Below are 26,199 nucleotides of genomic sequence, written 5' to 3'. Positions count from 1 at the left end.
GACTTAACAAAAAAATGTGACGGAGAGACCAGTTTAAAAAGTCTACACATGAGACATAGTTTGTCATGCATTTGATCTAATACTAAGCAGAATAAGCGTGCATAAATCGTTTAGGTCAACCAGACGGGCAAACTTCACAAGAAATTGTCATAAAGTAAATATGTGGTATGTTTTTTCATAACCTAAGCTCGCCATATGTTTCAATTGAGCGCTAAATAAATAAATGTCCTACCCTGAATTGTCGTAGCTACCCTGTAAATGTGCCACCGTGGTGTAATGATAAGAGCATTTAAGCCATGTAAAACTTCTCTACAAGTGGTGTCTTAAGACACGCCGTCCGGATTCGGCTATAAAAAGTAGGTCCCACATAATTGACGTAATATGAAACGTGGTACACTCATTGATGTGAGGGAAGTCTGCCCTGTCCCCTCTGGGATGTTTATGGAACTATATATATGTAACTTGCATATACATTAGGGGTTCCACTAATGGCATCCCGTGGATACGTCCGGTAGTTTCCACGAAGGGCGGAACAACTTTCATTTGCATCCTTTAAAATTAATATGTATTTCCTTTCCGAAATGGTGTACTCTCTAACTACACACGAAAGAATATTATCAAATCCTTTGGCTCATATTTTGTTTTTGTCTACCAAGAGAAACAAATGAAATATGCAATTCATATGAATTGTTAGTTTTCAATAACAAATGTTGCAGAAAGATAAGAGAAAGTGCAATTTATGTAATTTTAATAAATTCTGCATTTCAAGTTTATTTCGTTTGTTGAGTTGGATGTTGTTGTTGTTGGTGCTGCTGCTTTTTATATTATCTGTTCCATAAAACATAGTTGCATCCTTGCGTTATTTTCTTGTATACTCTAGAATTTATGGAGTTTTTATTCTTTATAAGAAACATGTTGTAAAGAAGGTGGGCGTGTGAAGCTGCACACAAAGAGTTTGGCATTCAAAGCAAAAACAGATGCCCTCAAATGTAAATTGTATGACTGAACTTTATACAGATTTTCTTAAGATTAAATGTATAGCATCTTAAGAGTAGTTGATGTTAAAAAATTTAAAGAAATTTATTACCACTTTGGTAATAATCTGATGGAGCTAGTAAAATTTTGAACTAACCTGTTTATTAAATCGGAAATATTATTAATTATTAAGCTTGGAGTTGACATTTACAAAGTTAAATGTATTAAAGTCCATATTTATAGTAGGCAATTTTCTTTGCGGCAATTGTCAGTTTGAAGGAGATGGAGGTGAGGCTTGTGGTAACGGTTGATTGTCTTTCCTGAGTTAGACTTAAGGAATATAAGGCTTTTATATATCAATGGTGTCCGTAAAATATGAGAGGGAAATTGCCTTTTAAACGTAGCCTGATATAGGCAAAAAGAGAATTAACTTAGTCTGTTATCAGGGCACAAGGCTGACATAACTTATGTGTAGCCATCTAAAGAGGTAAATATTAGACTTTAAATGATTCCTAGTAATCTGACTTCAAATTTATATAGTATACATACATTCATATAATATATACTCAAGTCACTTTGAATCTCTAGGTAGGAGTAGGTATATACCTATAAATGGTAATATTTTATATACTGACCATTTCGAATCAAATTAATTGAAAGAATTTTTTTATTTGAAAATTTTTGCCTATTAATGTATTTTTTAATTTTTTTAATATTAATTTTAATTAATTTCTCGTTGAATCGAGCTTAATGACCTTTTTTTGCAAGTGAAAAAGGAAAGCCGACGATTCGAACCCACACCGTTGGTAGAGGCTCTTCAGACATATCGGCTGTGGGGCTGCTTCTCTCTCATCAAACTTTTCATCTTTCAAATGTATTTACAACAACAATGGGTATTTGCTCATTTAGTTGTGCTTTCATGACAAACGCTTTGCGCTGCCTTTGAAAGTAATGTGTTTGGATTTCCTTTTTTCACTTGCCAAAATAAACGGTCATTAAGCTCCATTCCAACGAGAAATTAATTAAAAATTAATATTAAGCAAGTAAAAAAGCGTTAAGTTCGGCCGGGCCGAACTTTTCATACCCTCCACCATAAAATATTCTGAACTAAAATGAAATAATTAGTTTTCATTCCTGTCCCCAACTTTAAGTGGGTACGTTAAAATGTCAGATCATTTACATAAAATGCTTCGTTCGGGAGGCCCTTTTTTATGGTGCCTATATCTAACTATGTATGTTGATAATTTTTGGTGGGCTAGAAATTGGGAGGTACCGTTATATAGGGGTTATAATAAAACATGGACCTATGTTGACAGTTTTTGATGGCAGCTTTAATGTCAAATAACTCCTAATTCGGTTAAAAATTGTAGCTAGAATCCTCAAAATACCAAAAATCGGTACATAACGTGGGAGCTTCAAATGTCATTAACAGCTGGGTCGGAGGTATGTGGCCTATACGAAAATATGAACGTAAATGAACAATTTTTGTTGCTGAATTTTTGTTGGCTTTTAAATTTCAAATTACAGAAAGTTCGTCCAAAAATAAAGCTAAGGTACGGAAAATCGGGAGGTTTGGGGCTATACCAAAACATGGACCTACGTTGGTTAAACATTTTAAGTAAAATCCTCAAAATACCGAAAATCGGGAAGTATCGTTATATAGGGGCAATGTTGAAAATTGTTGATGCAGATGTGTGGTGACAACTACAACCTTCAAATGTCAAACTACAGTTAGTTCGGTTAAAAATTGTAGCTAAAATTGCGAACTACTGAAAATTGGAAGGTACCGTTATATGGGGGCTACATCCGAACATGGACCTATGTTGACAATTTTTTATGGAGAGGTGTTGTGACCACTAAGAACTTCAAATGTCCAATTACTGCTAGTTCGGTTTAATATTGTAGCTAAAATCATCAAATTACTGAAAATCGGGAGGTACTTTTATATGGGAGCTTTATAAATACATCGACCTTTCTTGAAAATTTTTGGTGGAGAGGTGTGGTGACCACTAAGAATTTCAAATGTCAAATGTTCAAATTACAGATTATTCGGTTAAAGGTAAAATTCTCAAAATGGGGCTATACCAAAACAAAGACCTACGTTCATAATTATTTCGAATATAAATTTTTTGGTCACTAAGAACCCTAAATATAAAATTATAGCTAATTCGGTCTAGAAATGCGACTTAAATCGTCAAAATACCCGAAATCGGGCGGTAACGTTATACAGGGTTTTTCCAAAACATTGATCTATGTCCACTAGTTTTGTTATATAAGTTTATTGACACTTAAGAACCCTAAATGTCAATTTATAGCTAAATCGGACCAAAACGTGGACCTATGTCCACAACTTTTGTTCTATAAGTTTATTGACACTTAAGAACCCTAAATGTCAAATTAAACGTGGACCGATATAGCCCATTATCGAACTTGACCTGCCTGCAAACAAAAGACGCGTTTTCCAAAAATTTCAGCGTTCTATCTCCATTTTTGTGGATGCTAGAGTGATTACCACAGACGGACGGACGGACGGACATGCACAGATCGACTCAGAATTTTACCCTGATCAAGTATACATATGGGCAAAACTGCCAATTATTTCATATTCCATTTCCAGAAAATTGAATTTTTTCATTTCGCGCTACGTTAACGATTTTTGGTACATAGGTTAAGAAAAATTTCCCCAGTACAAATCCGCTCGCGAGCAAATTTTTGGTTGTTGCGGACAAATGTTATCGCGGTTTTACTTCTGCTTTTAAGAAAAAATTATTATAAAAACGCTAATTATTTTATTGAGCACAATTGGCACTAAAAAGTTATCACGAAGTGACGTCATTAAGTAGATAGATATTTGTAAAATGTTACTCAGCATTCGCGGAATTTACAAAAAATTGACAAAATTTTAAATGTAATCCGAATTGTTTGAAAATATAGGTCCATTTACCCGTCAACAATTAGAAAAAAGTAACAGTTTTAAAGAAAGACTTCACGGGGAATCATATGAGACCAAACTTATAATCATCGGGATAGTAGTTAGGATATTATAGCCAAAATAAGCACATATTTGTGATACAAAAAACAAATTTTGGTTTGGAATAATAATTTTCACATGCATTCTAGAGTAGAAAATATTGGAAAAATTCTATAGGAGTACTTCTTTTATTTTTCTTGAAACTCCAAAGAAAATGGACGGATTTTGCTTTATATACATTTACATAGAAGGTTTCCCATTGAGGAATGTTATCGGGTTGTTGAAATAAATCATTAGACTTCTTCGACGGAAATAGATTTCAAATAAACCGCTTTAACTTATATGCATTATTAAAATATGTGTAAATCGCGTAATTGTCAAAATCGTTTTGTCCGCATGTGAATTTCATGTACAGCAAGACCATATCTTTTAATTTGTATATATTTTTCGAAATATAATTTGGACTCTAAGGTGTAGCATCGGCTGCATCTTAGCATTAAAAAACCTATAAAACATCGCTAATTTGCGCAAAGTTCATACAATTTCGTTCCGCATCCGGTTTTAGTGTCAACATCAAAATCTGCATCGATGTATACCTATCTCAAGGTAATCAGTCAAGAACCGTGGATGTAGCATCACAAACTATTTTTGGGATAAAATGAATGTAGTTCCCTTATCAGTGAAGTTTTTAAATCTCTGTTTCCGCAAAAAGGAAGATGCTGCACTAGTTTTTTCATAGTAGTGCAAGCGGCCGACAGAATACGCGATAAAATGCGCGATATTTTCAACCTTGGAATTTCTCCTATCTCGCGTTTTACTAGATGGATGGATAATTGAATAATGATTTATTAGATCCGCAAAGTCAAAATCCAAAATTTGCAATCATGCACGAGTAAATCAAATGCCAATTGTACAAATTAGACCCGAAATATATGATTTTTAGAAATTTGTTCGCACAAAATTTTCGTATTTGGATACAGATTTCTCTGAAGCTGTATAGGCTACATTCACGACACATATATCAAATAAATCAGAATCGTGAGTTCTTCATTCCTATATATGATTTTTTGAAAAACCTGTTTGCGGAACGAAATTATAAGAAAATTTCAAAAAACACTTAAAATCTGGCTTCAAAATGTCAGCATCATTTAATGGTAGACGCAGATCAAATTTTGAGAAGTTGTACACTAGTGAGATGATCCTTATTTAGTTGCCTTCTACTTTTACTTTAACGGGAAAATCGCGAAAAGTGTGGTTTAATCACAAATCGAGAGAAAACAAAAAAAGACACGTTGGCTTCAACCCATTTTTACCCATTTTTTAACATAAATATGGCCACAGCATCCACGCAAATCAACTTTGAAGGCCAATATTTTTTGCCAAGTCTAAAAACATTTCATTTTATTCAAAAGTATGTAAATTGTACAATATACAACCACTATTCGCGAGTTATAAACGGGTAAACCTTGGCTTCAACGATGTTAAATTTTCAATAATATTTGAAAAATCAATATTGCCCATATATACTTTATAGGATCGCAAATGAGTATTTCAATGCGTTACAAACGGAAAAACAAACTTAATATACCCTCCATACTATGGTGGAGGGTAAAAAAAATAATCTTCGCCCTAGTAGGCAAAAAATTTCAAATAAATAAAATCAGCTGAGCCAGGCTGGGGTTTGAACTGACGTCCTTGAAAAACACAAGAAAAAAGTGTTGTCACGGCTGTTAGCGTTCAGAGCCAAACTCATTACTTTCAAAGGCAGTGCTTAGCGTTTTTCATGAAAGCACAACTAAATGGGCAAATGCCCATTGTTGTTGTCAAAAATGCATTTGAAAGAAGAAGTAAGTCGATGGCAGATAAGCCGCTCCACAGTCGAATTTCTGAAGAGCCTCTACCAAAGACGAAACATGCATGTCACATAGTGGTGGTTGTGTGGGTTCGAATCGTCGGCTTTCCTTTTTCACTTGTAACAATAACCGATCATTAAGCTCGATTCATTTCATTACCGGCCACTTCTTTAAATGTACCCTTTGCATGTTAGACTATAATTATCTTTGAATATTTTTTTAAGTGGAGGAATTCATTCAAAACATCGTGTTTCGGGGCTATTAATCCTCGAATAATTGCAATGTGAATACCTTGCTTATCAGACAAAGTGTAAATTATAACACATTAAATAACTGACAACAGGGGATTCACCATAATGTGGTAAGTAATACTATCCATCCATTCATGACAATCTATAGAGTCGAGTTAATGGAGATGCAAGGGGTGGTAATTGATGGTTATTCAGTTGAATTTTTAAATAGTGTAGGAAGGTAAGAACGAACGTCCAGAAGTAAGGGAAACATAAATCCAGTGGAAAAGCATGGAGAATTCAATTAAACATGACTTCTATTTCCATGCGACCAATAAAATGGTTAGTAATTCAACTTGGAAAGTTCTACGAATTTTCTACGAAAACCCGAATAAAAAACCACAGGACTTCCATAATGTTGATCCCTCACAAAAACGTTTTATAGGCTATGATCTTAAGTCTAAACTTAGAATATCCGGACTTTGAAAGTTAGCAAATGACAACGTTGTCCACACGTAAAAGATATCCCTTATATGTGGATAAAAACTAAAAAAAAAACTGAAATCAGTGCTACCGTTTTAAGAGCCATATCAAGATTTTGACCTATGTTTTTGTTGGATAAGTTTTGTGAAAACTGGGAAACTAAAATCTCAAATAACAGGTAGTTCGGTCAAAAAATTTAGACGAATGTCAAATTACAGCTGTTTCGGTAAAAAATTGTACCTAAATTCCTCAAAATACCTAAAATCGGGAGTTACCGTTATATGGGAGCCACGAACACTGAGAGCTTTAAACATTAAATCACAGCTATTTCGGTTAAAAATTGTAGCTAAAATTCTCAAAATACCGAAAATAGCGAGGTACCGTTATATGGAAGCTGTACTAAAACACAGAGCTATCTATGCCAATGATTTTTGGAATATAAATTTGTTGATTTTTAGGAACCCCAAATGTCAAGTTATAGGAACTCTAAATGTCTAATAATAGATAATTCGGTTAAAAATGTGACTAAAAACGTCAAAATACCTGAAATCGGGCGGTATCGTTATATTGGGGCTACACCAAAACGTGGACCGATATAGCTTATAATCGAACTTGACCTGCTTGCAAACAAAAGACGCATCTTCCCAAAATTTCAACAGCCTATCTCCATGCTAGAGTGATTACCACAGACGCACAGTGGTGGCACATACATGAGAAGGTGTGACACAAATACTTCTAGATAATATATCGAACTGAAATTTTTATCAATTGGTCCTAGGGGGCCTTAAAACACTTTTAACAAAAATATTTTAGTCCTATGTCCAATTGAATTGAAGTATTTTACTGTTACCAACACATTGTTTAATCGAATTTGCTGTAATCTAGTACCAGGAGTTCTTATTGCATGGTAAACCTCCCCGCGAAAAATTTTCAGTATTGGTCCATGATTTGGTATACTACTATATGATTTATATAACGATTTATTTCGGCAAATTTTAACCAAATACACTGTGCGCCTTAACCAAATTTAAATGGAAGGAGTTTACACTTGGGAAGTTTTTGCGGATTCTGATAACTTTATTTTTTATATCATGCGGAAACTTTTTTTAAAATAAAATGGAATAAATGTTTTTTTAGGCATTAATTGGCAAAAGTTCATTCATTCGCACAACAGGAGATCAATTTTGAGAAAAAATTTTAAAAAGTCATAACCCTAATTCCAAGTCATATCTGAATTTGGTATCCCCGCAAAGCTCATTCGGTTTTGTTAGATGAAATTAACTGACACTAGGTCCTTAGTTAAGGGTGACGTAGGGGATGGAAGCTTCCAACACCGACGTAGCCAGGGGGGGGGCCCGGGGGGCCCGGGCCCCCCCCGAAATGATTTTCGTTCCCATAGGCTATTTGCTTATGTTACAATTTTTTTTAATTTTTGAGTAAAATTTTTAAACTGTTTTAAATTTTTTAAGAAATAAGTAAAATATATACGAGAAGTACTACAGAGAACTACTTAACTACATTGGTGTTATTGTCCAACATATATGAAAGTATAAATATAATGAAAATGTAGGGCTTTTGAGAAATTTTCTGCATAGTTGTTGTAAAGTTTTAAGGTGTTGTTTAAGCATTTAATCGTAATTTTAGGCTGACTGTAAGTGATACTGGGTTCAGAACAAGACGTTTATTTGTATTTATTGAAAGTTTGTGGCATATTACGTCCAATACTTTAACTTATAAACAAAAAATGTTGATTACTCTTTGAATTGCATTTTAGGAAGTTCCTTAAATGGATGCACTTTTCTAGAAATAATTCTTTTTTATTCTTCGGCAAAGGTCTTTGTGACGACAAAGGAAATAAAAAAACGGATTCTTCTTCGTCAAAATCTCAACAAGTATCAGTCGGCTTTGCGGACAGGAATATACCCTAAGCTTGTGTGAACTGAAACTTTCATCTATGGATAGAATGAAGCTATGCACCGACGTAGCCCCGAAATTATTTTAGTTCCCATATGATATTACCTTATGTTACACATTTTTTTAATTTTTGAGTAAAATTTTAAACTGTTTTAAATTGTTCAAGAAATATGTAAAGTAGTTGGAAGCATTACAGAGAATTATTTAAGTACATTGGTATACTTATTGTCCAACATATTTGAAAATATAAAAATAATGAACGAGTTAGGCTTTTTGAGCAATTTTATGCATATTTCTTGTTGAGTTTTAAGGTGTTGTTTAAGCGTTTAATCGGAATTTTAGGCTGACAGTAAGTGTTACTGAGTTCAGAACAATACGTTTATTTGTATTTATTGAACGTTTGTAACATATTAGGTGCAATACTTTGGCTTATAAACAACATCCAGAAAAACATTTTTTCGATATTTTGTTTTTGAAATTTTTTATGAGAGCAATTCAACAATAAAATGTAAAACCGTTGCTTAATCTTTGTGGTTTTAAGTGTTTGTATATTTTCTCTAACGCGTTTTTATAATGAACTATTATGAAATTCATAACAATTACAAATTCTTTATTGTGTTTGAAATTTTCAATAAAATAAAATATAATTTAAAAAAATTAAGTTTCAGTGTTTTATTTAGAAATTCACTTAAAACTAGAAAATAATTTGTCGCTTAGCCTCAATAAATATATTCTTTTCATGATGGAATCTCTCAAATAAAACGCTTGCCGTTTAATTTTGCCACCATTTATAATTTAAATGCAAGCGTTTTATTTGAGAGATTCCATCATGAGAAAGAATATATTTATTGAGGCTAAGCGATAAATTATTTTCTAGTTTTAAGTGAATTTCTAAATAAAACACTGAAACTTAATTTTTTTAAATTATATTTTATTTTTAACTATTTAGTAAATACAGTTTAACTTTTGAGTAAATAAATTTTTTCGTGTAGTTCCGTTATATAAAGGCTATACCAAAACCTGGACTTATGTCCATAATTTTTTGTCTGTATCTTTGGAAATGCCAAATGGCAGCTAATTCGGGCAAAACTTAAGATAAAATCCTCAAAGTACCTGAAATCGGATGGTGCCGCTATATGGAGGCTGTAGGAAAAATTGGGCCCATATTCATATATTATTATCCAAATCTGAAAAGTGTGCAAAGTTTCAGTTTGATTGGTCAACTGCAACTGTGTGGAAAATGAGTTACCAGATTTGAAATGCAATTCAAATAGTACACGTTAAAACACTGTGAAATCGACCAATCTTTGTTTTAATTACATATTTATGTATTGTCATCCAACTCTGAAAAGTGTTCAAAATTTTAGTCCGACTGGTCAACTGCAACTGTGTTAAAAATGAGTTACCAGATTTGAACTAAACGACCAAAGCAAGTTAAATAAACCACTGTAAAAACACTTGAAATTGGGTGGAGCCGTAATATGGGGGCTACACCAACATTGTTAATGGGCACGCTTCTGTACCATTGGAAACCCTAGTTGTCAAAAAACAGCCAATACGGGCTTAAAATGACGATAAAATACCTTAAATCGAGTGGTACCGCTGGATGGGAGCTACAGGAAAAAATGGACCAATATTGGTTTTGGTTTCATATTCATGTATTGTCATCCAAATCTGAAAAGCTTGCAAAGTTTTAGTTCGCTTGGTCAATTACATCTGTGTTGAAAATGAGTTACCAGATTTGAAAAGCAAATTAGATAAAAAATTGTAAAACAGTTTAAAAATGGACCAATATTGGTTTTGATTTCATATTCATGTATTGCCATCCATATCTGAAAAGTGTGCAAAGTTTTAGTTCGCTGGTCAGTTACACCTGTGTTGAAAATGAATTACCAGATTTGAAAGGCATGTGAAATTGAACACTGTACAACACTGTAAAAATGGACCAATATTGGTTTTGATTTCATATTCATGTATTGCCATCCATATCTGAAAAGTGTGCAAAGTTTTAGTTCGCTGGTCAGTTACACCTGTGTTGAAAATGAATTACCAGATTTGAAAAGCATGTGAAATTGAACACTGTACAACACTGTAAAAATGGACCAATATTGGTTTTGATTTCATATTCGTGTATTGTCATCCAAATCTGAAAAGTGTGCAAAGTTTTACTAAGATTGGTCTACTGCAACCGTGTTAAAAATAAGTTACCAGATTTGAACTAAACACACACCAAGGCAAGTTAAATAAACACTGTAAAAACTATGTATATCAACCACTTTTATGATATAATTTCTGTTCCACCGCAGTGTCGTAAATGTCTATTGGACAAAAGGATTTTTCAGTCGAATTTTTATGTTTTGTTCGACCTTTCGAATGTTATTAAAATCAAGATTATTGAGCTTCAGGTCATTGTTTATATTTTACTAGCTGAACCCGGTGCGCTTCGCTACCCCGAATAAGGTAAAATATATTTTGACAAATTTATTTGTAGGCCAATTTTCGTCACTCATTGCAACTTTCATTAAAATCGGGTATATAAAGCGTGTTTGGTGCATCATATACATGAAATCGGACGAAAATATATATGGGAGCTATATCCAAATCTGAACCGATTTCAATATAATTTGAAAAATTTATTTCTAGACCCAATTCCGGCACACATTCCAAATTTCACTGAAATTGGACATACATAGCGTGTTTAATGCATAAATTACATGAAATTGGCCGAAAATATATATAGGCGCTATATCCAAATATGAACCGATTTCAATTCTAGACCATTTTAGACCGATTTATTTCTAGACCAAGTTCCCGCACACATCCAAAATTTGGAGACATTATCTGCTACCATTCTATAGATATTTGCATAAAAAATCTCAATTTTTCGAAGGTACCTCCGAATCTGATGCTATACCTCCGGATCAACGCGGAATTTCAGAAATTTTTATAGCATATGTTACCTTCTGGCCATGTAGTGATATACTCTGAAAATTTCAGATCGGTTCAGCGGTTTTTGAGTCCATAAACTTCAAACAAACAAACGTACAAACATTTTTCTACTTTAGGTATATTGATTTATTACATATTATTTCTAATATTTCAAAATTACAATGAAATTCATTCAGAGATTTTTCTGTCGATTACTCTTTGAATAAAACCAGAAGAAAACGTCAAAGAAACTCACAGCAATTGTATTATGGGAAGTACTTTCAATGGATGCACATTTCTAGAAATGTTAATTTTTCCTGCTTCGGTAAAGGACCTTGTGACGACAAACGAAATCTAAAAACTGATTGGAAACAGGTTCTTCTTCGTCAAAATCTCAACAAGTACCACTCGACTTTGCGGACAGGATAGAATAGAAACTGTCATCTATAGACAGATCGAATAGCGACTACACAGCCAAAATCCTTAAATCCAAAAGCTATGCATTGGGAGATTTTCAGAAATTTGTAGCCATTTTCGGACGTATGAACTTGCAAACAAAATATGGACCGACATAGTTAATTTTTGGAGTAGATCTTATTTTGGGAATCATTCCTGTTAAAGGATATTGCGCCCACCAGTCATTTCAGTTCGCCACAGTATAATTTTCACCTTTTGACTCTTATGTCAGGAAATATGGACTTGCTCACGAAAAACATAATATCGCTCTAAACTGCATTTAAACAACTATTTTGAAGGTTTGTGAGAGAGGTACCCCAGTATGGACCATTTTCGAGCCATACTGGGGTACCTCTGCGGAAATTTGCTCGTATGGCCCATCTTCTAAGTTGACCAAAATATCACGAAGGCCAAATTTTGGACCGAATAGGCGGCTACACAGACGAACGGACATAGCTAAGTCGACTCCAAGTTTTCTGAAACAGATTTCTTCCAAACACACTTTGGCCCTAAAACCATTATTTCGATGAGGCACATTTTGGCTAAAGGCTGAGAGTATAAAAAATGTAGATTGAGAAAAATTGTGTTTATGGATTTTTGCTAAAAGAATGTATACATGTATGTATATACGTTGGATTGGGCGACATAATTTCAACGAAGTTAAGACTGGATTCCAGAGATCCTCTTGTTCCTGATAAATTTATTAGAAGATCCAGAATTTCTATGAGTGAAGTCCGACGATTGGACGCCAAAATTAGTCTATTGACAGATGCACGATTTGGCGACAGAATTTGTCATTTACATAACCGCGATTAGGTGCTAGAATTTCTTGATGGATAGACTAACTATTGCTCAGCATTAGTTCTCGGCCTTCAGAAATTCTTTCCGATATGTAGTCATCGGATTTTTGCATATTTGTGAAAATTATAATGTTAAGATATTTAAAAATTAAATGTTATGATATTTCTAAGGTTTTCCATTGTATTCGCTTTCTTTTGGCCTTACCAAAGTGATATCACTGAATTTCATAACATTCACTGTAATTGTGAATTATTTGATAAATGATACGCCCAAAAATATATGGCATTTCTAATATATTCATTGTTTTGACCATATATTAACTGAGACATATTGTCAAAAAAGTTCTAAAAACAGTATACAATTGGCCAAGAAGTCATACGAACTAAAAGATAGTATTGAAAATTATTTCATCAGTAGAATAAGTCTAAAATAAGGTTTACATCTTTGTTAAACAAGACATTTTCGCTAACATGAACTTTCAAAATTTTGGTCAGGTGGGCCCCCCCCGAAATGAAATCCTGGCTACGTCCCTGGCTTCCAAGCAACGGTCCTGACCGGTTTTAACATGGCAAAGCCCAGGATTTATCTTGGTCCCTCTTTCATCTCAAGTGGACACTGACCTCTCCGTGGTGTCACCTGGGGAACTGCCTTTAACACCCATTAAAAGTAGTGAGCTAACATGTGCCGCGCGTTCACCCAGAAGAACGTTAACAACTTGGGTTTGGGCGTCGGGTTAGTAACCCTCCCTTAGAAAAACAGCCTATTATGAAAAACCGAAAGAAAAGAAACACAAACCCCTCTAAAGTTGACGAACCCCGCAAACGTTTTAAGAACCATGATCTGTGAATCTGCAGCTGGAATGTTCGCACGCTTTATAGAGAAGGTAGACGTACTTGAAAAGTACAAGGCCGATATTACTGCCATACTGGAAATACGATGGATTGGGAAAGGCGTCACAACAACACCTAAAGGTGACGCACTGTATTATAGCTGCCATGACGTAAAGCATGGGTTTGGTTGCGGATTCGTAGTTAGTCGGAGGCTACAACGTCTGGTATCAAGCTTCACCCCAGATGAGTGAAAGACTTGCTGCAATTCGAATAAAAGCTAATTCTTCAACATCAGCTTTATTTGCGCTCATGCTCCCACTGAAGAAAAGGACGAACAGACCAAAGATATATTTTACGAGCGCTTAGAAGAAACATATGACCGTTGCCCTGCTCATGACATTAAATTCATTCTAGGCGATTTTAATGCCAAAATTGGAAAGGAGAATATCTTTGGCCCAACAGTGGGAAAATTCAGCCTCCCCAGTGAAACATCTGACAATGGTATGAAGCTGATAGACTTTGCAGCTACAAAAAACATGGTAGTTAGCAGTACCAGATTTATTTTTATAAGGGCACCTGGCTGTCTCCAGATCAGAAAACAAGAAATCAAATTGTTCATGTTGTGATAGATGGAAGACATTCATCGAGCGCGTTGGATGTACGATCGTTCCGAGGCGCAAACATTGATTCCGACCACTACCTTGTTGCAGCAAAGGTACGCACCAGTTAGTTAGCACCATCTGGCAGGAAGAACGCGTACCCGACGATTGGAACCTGAGCATCCTGTGTCCCGTCCACAAGAAAGGAGATAATATCGTATGCTCCAACTATAGGGGCACAAGTCTCCTATAAGATAGTGTCAGGGATATTGTGCGAACGACTAAAGCCAATAGTCCACCAGATAATTGGACCATACCAATGCGGCTTTAGACCTGACAAGTCCACCATTGACCAGATATTTACCCTGCGGCAAATCCTGGAGAAGATCCGAGAGATGCAGATCGACACCTACCACCTTTTTGTCGATTATAAAGCAGCCTTCGACAGCCCGCTGCGTTCAAAGGTATTCCAAGCCATGTCTGAATTCGGTATCCCCGCAAAGCTCATCCGTCTTTGTAAAATGACTTTAACTGACACGAGGTCCTCAGTAAAAATAGGAAAGAACCTCTCCGAAGAGTTTGGTACCAAAAAAGGTTTCAGAAAAGGAGACAGTTTTTCGTGTGATCTCTTCAACATCCTGCTGGAAAAGGTCATACGAGAGTAAAACGTCAAAAGAATTGGCACAACCTACACCAATAGTCACATGTTACTTGCTTATGCTGATGATATAGACATCATGGGTCGATCAGTAAAAGAAGTAACTGATACCTTTATGAAGGTCGAAGGAGAATCTGCTAAAGTGGGTCTGGCGGTAAACGGTGAGAAGACCAAGTTAATTGTGTTGACGCGCAATGCGGCCATTGAGTTCGGATCGACTGTGGAAGTTGGTTCCTATAATATTGAGGTAGTAAAAGACTTCGTCTACCTCGGCACCTCCTTAAACACAACAAGTGGAAGTGGATCTAATTTTGAGAGTTATTCCTTTCTATAGTTATCGTGTCAACCCGCCATTTTATTTGGTCACTGTCGATTTTTTAGAGCTTTTGGGATGCAAGTTTAAACACAATCCTCGAACTGACAACATGCAATATGGGCGGTGACGGGATCGTCCTTAATTATAATTCATAATAATTATTATTAGCATATAAATTTAGACATTTATCATTACCAGACCTTCCTATTATATAATTTAAAATATCGTTGATCTTATCGAAAATTGTTATTTTAATGACAACTATTTATTATTATACCCTACACCACTATGTGGAAAGGGGTATTATGTGTTAGTGCATTTGTATGTAACATACAAAAGGAAGCGAGATAGACCCATAGTTCCTTCTAGGGATATACATAGAATCACTTTCTGAGTCGATTTATGCATGTCCGTCCGTTCGCAACAGAGAGGTCGCATTTGTTGACCGATTTCGCTGAAAATTGGGGAATACCATTTTTTTAGCCGTCGGAAGATCAAGTTCGAAGATGGGATATATCGGTCCACGTTTTGGTATAGCCCCCATATAACGGTACCCCCCGATTTACGGTATTTTGACGTTTTCAGCTACATTTTCAGACCGATTTGGCTATAATTTGACATTTAGGGTTCTTAAGTGTCAATAAACATATATAACAAAACTTGTGGACATAGGTCCACGTTTTGGTATAGCCCCCATATAACGGTACCCCCCGATTTGCGGTATTTTGACGTTTTTAGCTACATTTTCAGACCGATTTAGCTATAACTTGACATTTAGGGTTCTTAAGTATCAATAAACTTATATAACAAAAGTTGTGGACATAGGTCTACGTTTTGGTATAGCTCCCATATAACGGTACCCCCCAATTTACGGTATTTTGACGTTTTTAGCTACATTTTCAGACCGATGTAGCTATAATTTAACATTTAGGGTTCTTATGTGTCAATAAACTTATATAACGAAAGTTGTGGACATAGGTCCCCGTTTTGGTATAGCCCCCATATAACGGTGCCCCCCGATTTACGGTGTTTTGATGTTTTTAGCTACATTTTCAGACCGATATAGCTATAATTTGACATTTAGGGTTCTTAAGTGTCAATAAACTTATATAACAAAAGTTGTGGACATAGGTCCCCGTTTTGGTATAGCCCCCATATAACGGTGCCCCCCGATTTACGGTGTTTTTATGTTTTTAGCTACATTTTCAGACCGATATAGCTATAATTTGACATTTAGGGTTCTTAAGTGTCAATAAACTTATATAACAAAAGTTGTGGACATAGGTCCACGTTTTGGTATAGCCCCCATATAACGGTACCCTCCGATTTGCGGTATTTTGACGTTTTTAGCTACATTTTCAGACCGATGTAGCTATATTTTGACACTTAGGGTTCTTAAGTGTCAATAAACTTATATAAAAAAACTTGTGGACATAGGTCCACGTTTTGGTATAGCCCCCATATAACGGTACCCCCGATTTGCGGTGTTTTGACGTTTGTAGCTACATTTTCAGACCGATGTAGCTATAATTTGACATTTAAAGTTCTTAAATGTCAATAAACTTATAAGACAAAACTTGTGGACATAGGTCCACGTTTTGGTATAGCCCCCATATAACGGTTCATTTAAGTTCTGTTAATGACATTTGAAGTTTCCACGTTATGTACCGATTTTCGATATTTTGAAGATTCTAGCTAAATTTTTTAACCGAATTAGGAGTTATTTGACATTAAAGGCTCCCATCAAAAACTGTCAACATAGGCCCATGTTTTATTATAACCCCTATATAACAGTTCCTCCCAATTTCTAGCCCACCAAAAATTGTCAACATACATAGTTAGATATAGGCACCATAAAAAGGGCCTCCTGAATGAAGCATAAATGTACGTAAACATTATCTGACATTTTAACGTACCCAGTTAAAGTTGGGGACAGGAATGAAAAGTAATTATTCCATTTTAGTTCAGAATATTTTATGGTGGAGGGTATGAAAAGTTCGGCCCGGCCGAACTAAATGCTTTTTTACTTGTTTTTCTCCTCCAAAAATGCCCATATTGAGTTGTAAGCAAAGTGTATTCATTCTGACACCATCACGAAAAATCATTGCCACAAATTAACAATCAATCGTTCGTTTCCCGTATTTCGATAGTCATCGAACATGGACCCAGTGAATGACAGTCAGTGTCTGAGTTGTTGTTTTTATTCAATATAAATAATTCCCTCGATGTAAAATAACCACATGATGAAAACAAGACCAGAACGAGTGCATAAATGATTATTTACAACAACTGCATGTGATGACAGTAGAGGTGCTGGTGGTTGTCGAGAAATGTCCAAGTATATTTTAATGACAACCCATAGATCCACTTAAATATACATGTGTGTGTGTGTATATAGGTATGTCGTTGTCATATAAGTGAAAATGGGTGAATACTTTATTTTCATGTTTTGGCTTTGCCTTTTCATTTGAGTGCCTTTCGATACGAAGGTGTATGGGAATAGTAATAAAATTGCATATTTAAGTAATGGCAATAAAAACGGTGTAAGTTTATTTTATGTAGAAAGATGTCTGCGAATATGGAATGTCAATGAGCACACTTGTGTAATTGTCAAGGATGGAACGAAAGGTATGGCAGAGTGTTGGAATGTTGCTTTTTTATGACTTTTGATAAGGGTCGCCACCAAATAGCATGGGTTATAAATGATTAAAAGTAGCTCATGGAAACTCCCGTCAGACAAATTAAATTTCTTGGCACATAATTTTGGAAAAACGAAAATAAATTAACGCCATTATGGCAAAAAAGATAGGCTTGTAATTGTATCTGTAGAATTTCCAATTCATGCGTATGGACTTTTAGGTGTTCTAAATCTACAGAGCACTTTTAGGACCGACATAATTTGTTGTCCAAAGACGAACAACAATAACACTACAATAAATATAGACAACACAGCAAGTACGCACAGTGGTTCCGCCCTGGCCAATAATCCTAAAATTTATTGCGACAAATTTGATTATGAGTGAAATTAATATTCTCTAGACACATAAAATTTGTAATATCCCGTATTAATTTTGTTTACAGTGGTAATATGCCAAGTTAAGTCAAACAAGTTGTGATTTTTATGTGGTGCCTTAAAAACGTAAAATACAACCGCAAAGCATTCGTAGTTTATGGCTGAAATTATACAAAATTTAGGAGATAAATGTGCAATTTCCGAAATGAAAATTATAGTTGATGATATGGACTATGTTTTAACGAAAAACATATTCATAATTCGTTTTCTAACTTCCCTAAAAATAAATTCTTTGTAAATGACTTTTTCTGGTATTTTTAATTTCATTACTATTGATTAATTTTGAGTTTTACTAAGGTTGTGAGTATTTGTGAGTCTCGATATTTTTTAAATACATCCGCCAATAGGCAAATTATTCCCTTCATGCCACGCCTGTAAAATCATCAAAATTCAGAAAATCGGGAGGTACATTTATATGGGAGCTATACCTAAACTTGGACCTATATTGAACATTTTTTGCAAGGATGTATTATGTTCATTGAGAAAACAAAATGCAAAATTAGAGCCAAATCGTTTGGAAAATTTGGCAAAAATACTTCAAAGTACCGAACATTTGGCGGTACCTTGATATGGAGGCTATAACTAAACGTAGATCTATATTGAAGATTGTTTGCTAGGGGGTGTTTTTTCACCCAGAACTCAAAATGCAAAATGTCTACCAAATCGGTTGGAAAATTTGGCAACAATCGTAATAATACCAAAAACCGGCCGGTGCCTTTATATTTTTGCAAGGAGGTGTTTTATTCAATTAGAACTCAAGGTGCAAAATGTCAACGAAATTGATGGGATAATTTGGCTAAATTCATCAAAATGGAGACTATACCAAAATGTGGACCTACATCCACTAAAATTATATCGTTATAAACCTATGTTTATAATTTCAATGCGCTATTTCGATTAGAACTATTTTTGGTACTCGTTGCTATTGGGAAATTGGCGGTGTAGTTCACATGAAACACTTTTAGTAGACACAGTCGGCCCAAACACAGTCCATTTAATGTTTTATAATTTTGCAGCTGTTTCTGCTTCAAGGTATACAGAATGATTATTATTTTTTTCATTAGATATAGGAATTTCTTGATATAATAAACGGCGCGAACATAAACTGATAGTCAAGGAACCAATACATATCGGTTTTCTCTTCGATATGATTCAATCCTCAACAGTATCTTCAACGAATGATCAATGTGTACCTTTTCCCACCTGGGTCATATTTTCTGCTTAAATGATATCCCTATGTTACTTTCAGAAGATGTATTAATATCTGATCAGAGGTTTTAGAGACTTTAAGATACCAGCAAACAAACCAATAAAAATTCTCAGTTTCAATCCCATGGCGGCCACTTATATGTACAGGATTGACAAAAAGGGATATTCGACCGTAACCTCGTAGGAATCTTCGACCAGGAGCCCACACCTAAAGAATTATGTGTTCGTGTTGGTATATTTTTTTCAATGGCAGCGGCAATATATCCCCGAATGTCTGCGCCGAACTCTTTTGATCCCTTCCGGGATAGAGAAAAACACCGAGCCATGGATCTGCTTCGTTTGCCAGATACGCATACACCAAATGTCGACATCGGTGAGATGTATTAGATGTATGGAATGGGTGCAATTCGGAGGCTGCTATGGTCTACGTCAGAGTTATGTTGTTGCTTACTGTGCCAGATCATCACCTAGCGTATCCCTAACTTCGTCGTCGGAATACGAAACTCTTCTACAGTCACCCCAACAACAACATACACAGCTATAGTACCACATGTTTTTGTTCAGCGCAATTTAGCCTAATGAGCTTCGTCGTACGAACCTTGAAGACCCAAGAGTTGGGGAACCTAAAATTGGTCAGGCTTATGTAAATTGTAAGCAACTGTTAAATCACTTTCGAATCCGGGAAGGAAGGACTGTTTCTTTCAACGGTGTGACAATGAGATAAGCGAAGTTGTGCGCTTATTATTTTAAGGGGTTATGGCCACTTACTGAGCACGAAAAATTAAATTTTTCATAAATTTTTTACAACAAAATCTACCAAATTTTTGTAAAAGATTTTGTTTTCATCTGATAGGTCACACCTTGAGCTACTTTTGGACTTTTTATTGTTGAAAAATATTGCACGGTGTTGTGACAAATGGCCGCCTACGAAACGCTGTTTTTACTTAAGCAGTTTGCGGTGCCCATTGTAGCTCGAAAACGAATAAACCGATCAGCATATGTTTTTGTGGGATCATTAAGAAATTAATAATCTTATTTTTAGGCGAAACGGTGAGAAGAACAAGTTGATGGTGTCGACGCGCAATGCGTCGGACCTACTGTGGAAGTTGGTTCCTATCCCAGCAAAATGTTATGGAAGTGGTTCCATGAGATGCCATGATTTCACTGGATCTTTTGCATTGGTTCAAATGAAGTCGTGTAAGATCCGATCTTTTCATCAGCATTTAAACCCATTCGAAGGAAGTCGTGAAAGATCCGATCGTTTCATCAGCATTTGAGCCAATTCAAAGGAAGTCGTGAAAGATCCGATCGTTTCATCAGCATTTGAACCAATTCAAAGGAAGTCGTGATAGATCCGATCTTTTCCTTATCATTTGAACCCATTCCATCGATCCAATAGAGATGGATTTTGTGTTTTTATTTTTACACATGTAGATATTTTTTTATTTATCTAAATATGTACGTTTAAAGCAATGTAAGATTTATTATGCTAGGAAGTCCCAATCATTGAGCTAAAAGTAAAGTCGGACTGCAGTCGTTGGTATTAGTCGTGTTCCTTTACATGCCTGAGGTTACCAGTTTTTACCCGAAAAGTGTTTCCTTACTTTATAAAGCATACAATTTATATGAGAGCAGTTCACCACTTTTACCATTTTTGCAACAATTACCATTTTTAAAAGTAAAGGAACATACCAATTATAAAAGTTTCCTAGCCTGCTCTAGAGAACCCTGCTCAACAAGTCGATTTGTAGATCCCTACAAAACAACAAAAATTTCCAAAACGTTGTAAAATAAAATTCACGAAATAGTAATCTGCAGTTGGAGCCAATGTCGAAATCTGCACTGCACTGATGGGAAGTAAAATCCTTTTGTAAGATGAATCAAAACCTGTTGCGGAGGAAGTAAACTCTGTTGCGTGCAGCGGCGGTGTTTAGACTGCAACAGCTGGGACGGCCGGAAGTCAAGTTTCTCACTTAAATTTACAACCTGTCGCTTGTCAAACACATCGTTCCCGAAGTCTGGAAAATAGGCCAGCTACTGAAGCCCGAAAAGGATGCCAGCAAAGGTGAATTACCACAAGGACCCTTGTGGCTATAGTTCCTCCAGCATCAGAAATAACTTTCCAGTTGCCGATCAATAGCATAGGATCCGTAAGCAGCACAACAACTGCGCTCCAACTCCATATTAGCAGAGGACTCACTCAGAGCAAGACGTGCTTATAATCTAGAAAGAGAAGTCTAACGTTACAAGAGAGAACCTCTAGATCCACAAGCCTTTCAACCAGGTTTAAGTAGCATTCACACGAATGCAGTCGCAGATGCAGTAAACAGTTATCGTGTGAATGCGGTCCTTGGGGAACATCCACCATCTATCGCAGCTGAGAAGCGCCAGCTGTCAGGACAAACCAGAGTAGTTTTGGGTCAATACGCTCGGGATGGTGCAGCCGTCAAAATTCCTATAGGGCAAGTACTGATGACACCGTGGAAAACATCTGCCCAGCATACAGCACAGGCCCCCACGACACACTGCTCCTTTTCAATTGCCCTACCAATCCTGCTAAGAAACTTAAGTTTGCAGCTTTGTGGTTACAAACCATATAAATAGCGAAATAGCCACATTTTACGACTGATAGACCCAGAGTCAGATTAAGGAGAAAAATGAGAATACAAACATATTAACTACTGTTACAACAACGAGAACAAACTACAATTATAGATGTAAACTTTATGATGATAAATAAATTATAGTTATTTCATTAATTCCTTTGAATTAATAAAATAAAAAAAATGAAAATCATTTTTCAATACAGCATTTTCCATTTTCCGAACAAGACGTGAAAATGATTAGTGAAAATGCTATTCTTGGGAATTGGTTAAGATGGCATGCCAAAGGATTGGTATAGATGCCATGCCAAAGTAATGTTGAAGATGTCATTCCATCGAGTTAGTAAAGATGACATGCTTAGGATCTGAAAAGGAATTGCATCTTTTGGGGGTCACGCTCTTGTAAAAAGAATGAGTGAAGATGCTGAAAAAATGACATTCCATTTCACTTGCACCCATTCTTGAATAGCATCTTTGGCATCGAACATTTTGCTGGGTATAAAATTGAGGTAGTAAAAGACTTCGTCTACCTCGGCAACTCCGTAAACACAATATTGACCAACAGATGCTACTTTGGTTTAAGTAAGCAGTTTAAAAACAAAGCCACATCTCGTCAAACAAAAATAACGCTCTACAAAACACTGATACTACCCGTGCTGATGTATGGCTCCGAAGGCTGGGTACTTGCGCAAGCAGACATGGCAGTGCTTGGTGTGTTTGAGAGAAAAATTCTTCGAAAGATCTACGGACCAATCTGCGTTGACGGTGAATATCGATGTCGCATGAACCACGAGCTGTATCTGTTATACAACGACATAAATATTGTTAAGCGTATCGAGATAAAGCGATTGCGTTGGCTAGGCCATATCATAAGAATGAGCGATGATGACCCCGCTAAAAAGGCGTATAAATACGGACCGCTTGGCGGTGCACGCAGAATTGGCTGGCTAAGGAATAGATGGCGCAAACAAGTGAATGAAGAGATAACAAGGCGCGGTATTCCAGAAAGAGAAGCAATAGACAGATAGAAATGGAGATATTTTCTTAGTTCGGCCTATGGAACAAATGTTCTGTAATGGGCCAGCTAAAAAAGTAAGTACTATTTAGGGGAAACGGAATTAAAAATACCCACTTTTTTAAAAATTGTGAACTGTCAAAGTCAAAATTTCGATTTTAACTAAAAATATTCGCCATAAATCCGTAAATTGTTATATTCAGGAAAAATCTCCTTTTATATGTATAATAATCCCACAAAAACATACGAAGATCGGTTCATCCATTTTCAAGCAACAGTGGGCACCGCATTCAAAAATATCATTTCGAGAAATCTGCGTTTAAAACTTCGCTCATATCTCAGCTAATTTATGTCCGATCCAATAGAAATAAAAAAATCGATTTTGTAAAATTTTTAAGTGGCCATATCCCCTTAGTCGACAGTTTATAGAGCAACTCGAAAGTGATGGTGCGAAGAGGAGTGTGTTATGCCATATAAGAGTCTTCCCAGGCGAGGAGGTACCACCATAATTTACGCTGAGTCTTGTTGCTGTGAGCGTTGGGCCACACTCAATGGTAATGCTTAAGCAAGTGGATGAACCAGGGGTTGAGTATTTAACAAGAGTCCTTAGTCTATCGTTACCACCCATATAGTAGCAGAAGGCTGGAGAGTTGGCATGGTGGTCCCGCTTCTGAATCCAGGTAGGGACGAATATCGATCCACGTTCCGGCAGAGCGCTACTTACACCTGTGTTATATCGCAATTTCAAGTATTATTATACTTTCGGAGGTTTCAGGATTATCACGGCATCATTCATTGTGAATCCGCTCTTCGGTGAAGCTTATCTGAGGTGTGCCGAATGAGTTCACAGTTAGCTTATAATGGAATGCCCAGTAAATACACTTGGTAGCTGCGAATGGAATGAACGAATCTTTGTCTTCCTTTAATATACACTGCCACGTTCACACATGCAAACGACAAGTGAACCTCTTCACTGTTAATACGCATATATCCCCACCAACTTCCTCGACAAAAACAGGGGATACACCTCCCATATATATTGTGAGAGCAGAAAGGTTAAAAAACTTTTTCGCTGAATAAAGAATGGAAGTGTAAAAAATTTAAATGATGATTTTTTGCCAACTGGAGAAACACCACACTGATATCTGCAAGCACATCTTTCCTTTCAAAGAAATACATGGCGAGAGGACACACCTTAAAACATGAATCTCCTACCTATTACATATCTGACTACTCCACCATTTGCCCAAAAATGCTAATTACTTCACTAACATTTGTCAATCCAATTTTCATCTTAACAATAATTTTCCTTCTTCGACCGTTTGCAATGTCAGCAAAACAATACCATCCAGTTCAGAGGATAAGATCACGTGAAAAAGCGTTTTTGTCAATTATCGTTTTTGTCAGTGTAAATTTCTCATACAATACATATAACCTTGCTGTTGTTTTTTTTACAATGTCTGTTATTGTACTTACCTTAACCGAGGCTGTCACTGTTGATGTTTCACTGAAATATAACTGTGGTCCTGTGGCTTTCCCACACCATGAGCCACCCGTAAATGGACGTCCCAATTCGCTCAGCTGTAAATTAAGAGAATTGTTGGTGTAAATAAATAAGTAATAACAACAATAACAAAAAAAGGACTTCATATACAGAATGTACAGTAAACAAGAAGAAGAAGAAGAGTAAGGACAATATGAAAAAGAAGACATTACGTGGCAAGGGGATGAAAACAGAAAGGAATGGCCAATCTTTCGAGCTACAACGAATGGCATTAAAACGTTATTTCCTCTTTGTTGATCAACCATGTTCATGTTGTTTGTTATCCTTTCATTGTTTTACCAGGTATGAAGGATATATTTTTGGTATATACATACATACGTATGTATGTGTTTATTTTTTATTTATGATGACTTAATATATGTACATGTATTCTGGCTTATATAAATACATATATAATTACATGTATGTATGTACGGATATGTTTGTAGCATCATGTCAATATAAAATGTTAACATGTTTAAGGCATTGACGTTGTTTTCCTTTACATGGCACACACTCACATACCCAACAGGATGTTTATAAAGGATATAATTTTGTTGTGCTATGTTGATGTGAACATAATTATAAAATGTTAACTACTGAAAGCTAATGTTTTTGTCATTTCCTCTAGCTAAGGTGGCAGTTCATTAGGAAAGGTAAAAAAGAAGAAATTACTTAATTTTCCATCTATGAGGAAGGAAAACATCAAAGGGTTTTACAAATATAAATGCTTTTCAAATGTTGATATAAATTGTGTATACATTATGGGGGTTGTAGAAATATTGGAAACCTTTAAAAATTATAGTGAATCATTCTGATCATTCTGTTTTTAAAAATATTGCTATAAATAAACATGGGACAGGTCTGACCATATCTACTTCAGTCTTCCACGGATAAAAATACGTTTATGGGAGGTTCTAAAGTTATTCGCCACTCTGTCTTAAAGTACCAGATGACAATGCTAACATAACCAAAATGACAATGCTAACATAACCAAAATACCTACAGTCGCATTTTAAACATCAAGTTATTCCATGAACGTAAATCAACTACTAGGATTTGATTACCTATACAATAAAAGTCCAATGAATGGAATATTGGGATCTCTTCACAACTTTTGTTATCTTTTCAATTTGGCAGGTTATGTTAGTTGAATTCACCTAATATGTAGAAGCAAATATATTTGTCATTATAATACAAAGTCAAAATATTAAAATTGGGATAGTTCACTGTCTCTTGTAATAATTGTATTAATTGATTCAAAGCTCAGCTGGTCTTCTTTAACTATCAGGAGTTTCTCTTGAAATACGTCCAACAATGTTAGAAATATCCGCCATTAAAATAAAATTGTATAAATTGGAAACTTGGATATAAGAGTAATTTTCTATATGTCTGATATTTGACCACTTTCTGTAACATAACCAATATAAAGCCAAAGCAGTCTTCTGTAAAATTGGTAACTTTTACTAAAATGCCCTTAACCCAAGCTGGGATATTAGTCATTACAATTGACCAAACTTTCTGTAACCTCCGAACTGAAATATTCCGAACTGCAATGAAATATACACATAGTATTAACTGCAATGCAATGAAATATACACATAGTACTAATTTCCAATTTATGGTGGGAATACTAATTACCACTTACAGCAAACTAGGGCCAAAATTGTAGAGAAAAACTTCAAAATCGGGAGGTAGTGTTACTATATATGTCCTATACCCACCGTGGAACTATAAATCCA

At 35.6% G+C, this 26,199-nt stretch overlaps 1 protein-coding gene across 12 annotated transcripts in view; it reads right to left on the bottom strand.

Moving 5' to 3' along the window:
- Positions 1 to 26,199, bottom strand: part of LOC141402723 (uncharacterized) — a 688,471-nt gene that overhangs the window by 319,044 nt on the left and 343,228 nt on the right. For all 12 annotated transcript variants that reach the window (XM_073984599.1, XM_073984586.1, XM_073984598.1 and 9 more), the window contains one exon: positions 24,391 to 24,495. In XM_073984599.1, coding sequence (XP_073840700.1) covers positions 24,391 to 24,495 — 105 coding nt within the window. The remainder of the gene's footprint in view (positions 1 to 24,390; positions 24,496 to 26,199) is intronic.

This window comes from Musca autumnalis, unplaced genomic scaffold (genome assembly GCF_047663935.1).
Source record: "Musca autumnalis isolate F117 unplaced genomic scaffold, ASM4766393v1 scaffold_4, whole genome shotgun sequence".
Lineage (NCBI taxonomy): Eukaryota > Metazoa > Arthropoda > Insecta > Diptera > Muscidae > Musca > Musca autumnalis.
This window is presented reverse-complemented; position numbering and strand designations above follow the sequence as displayed.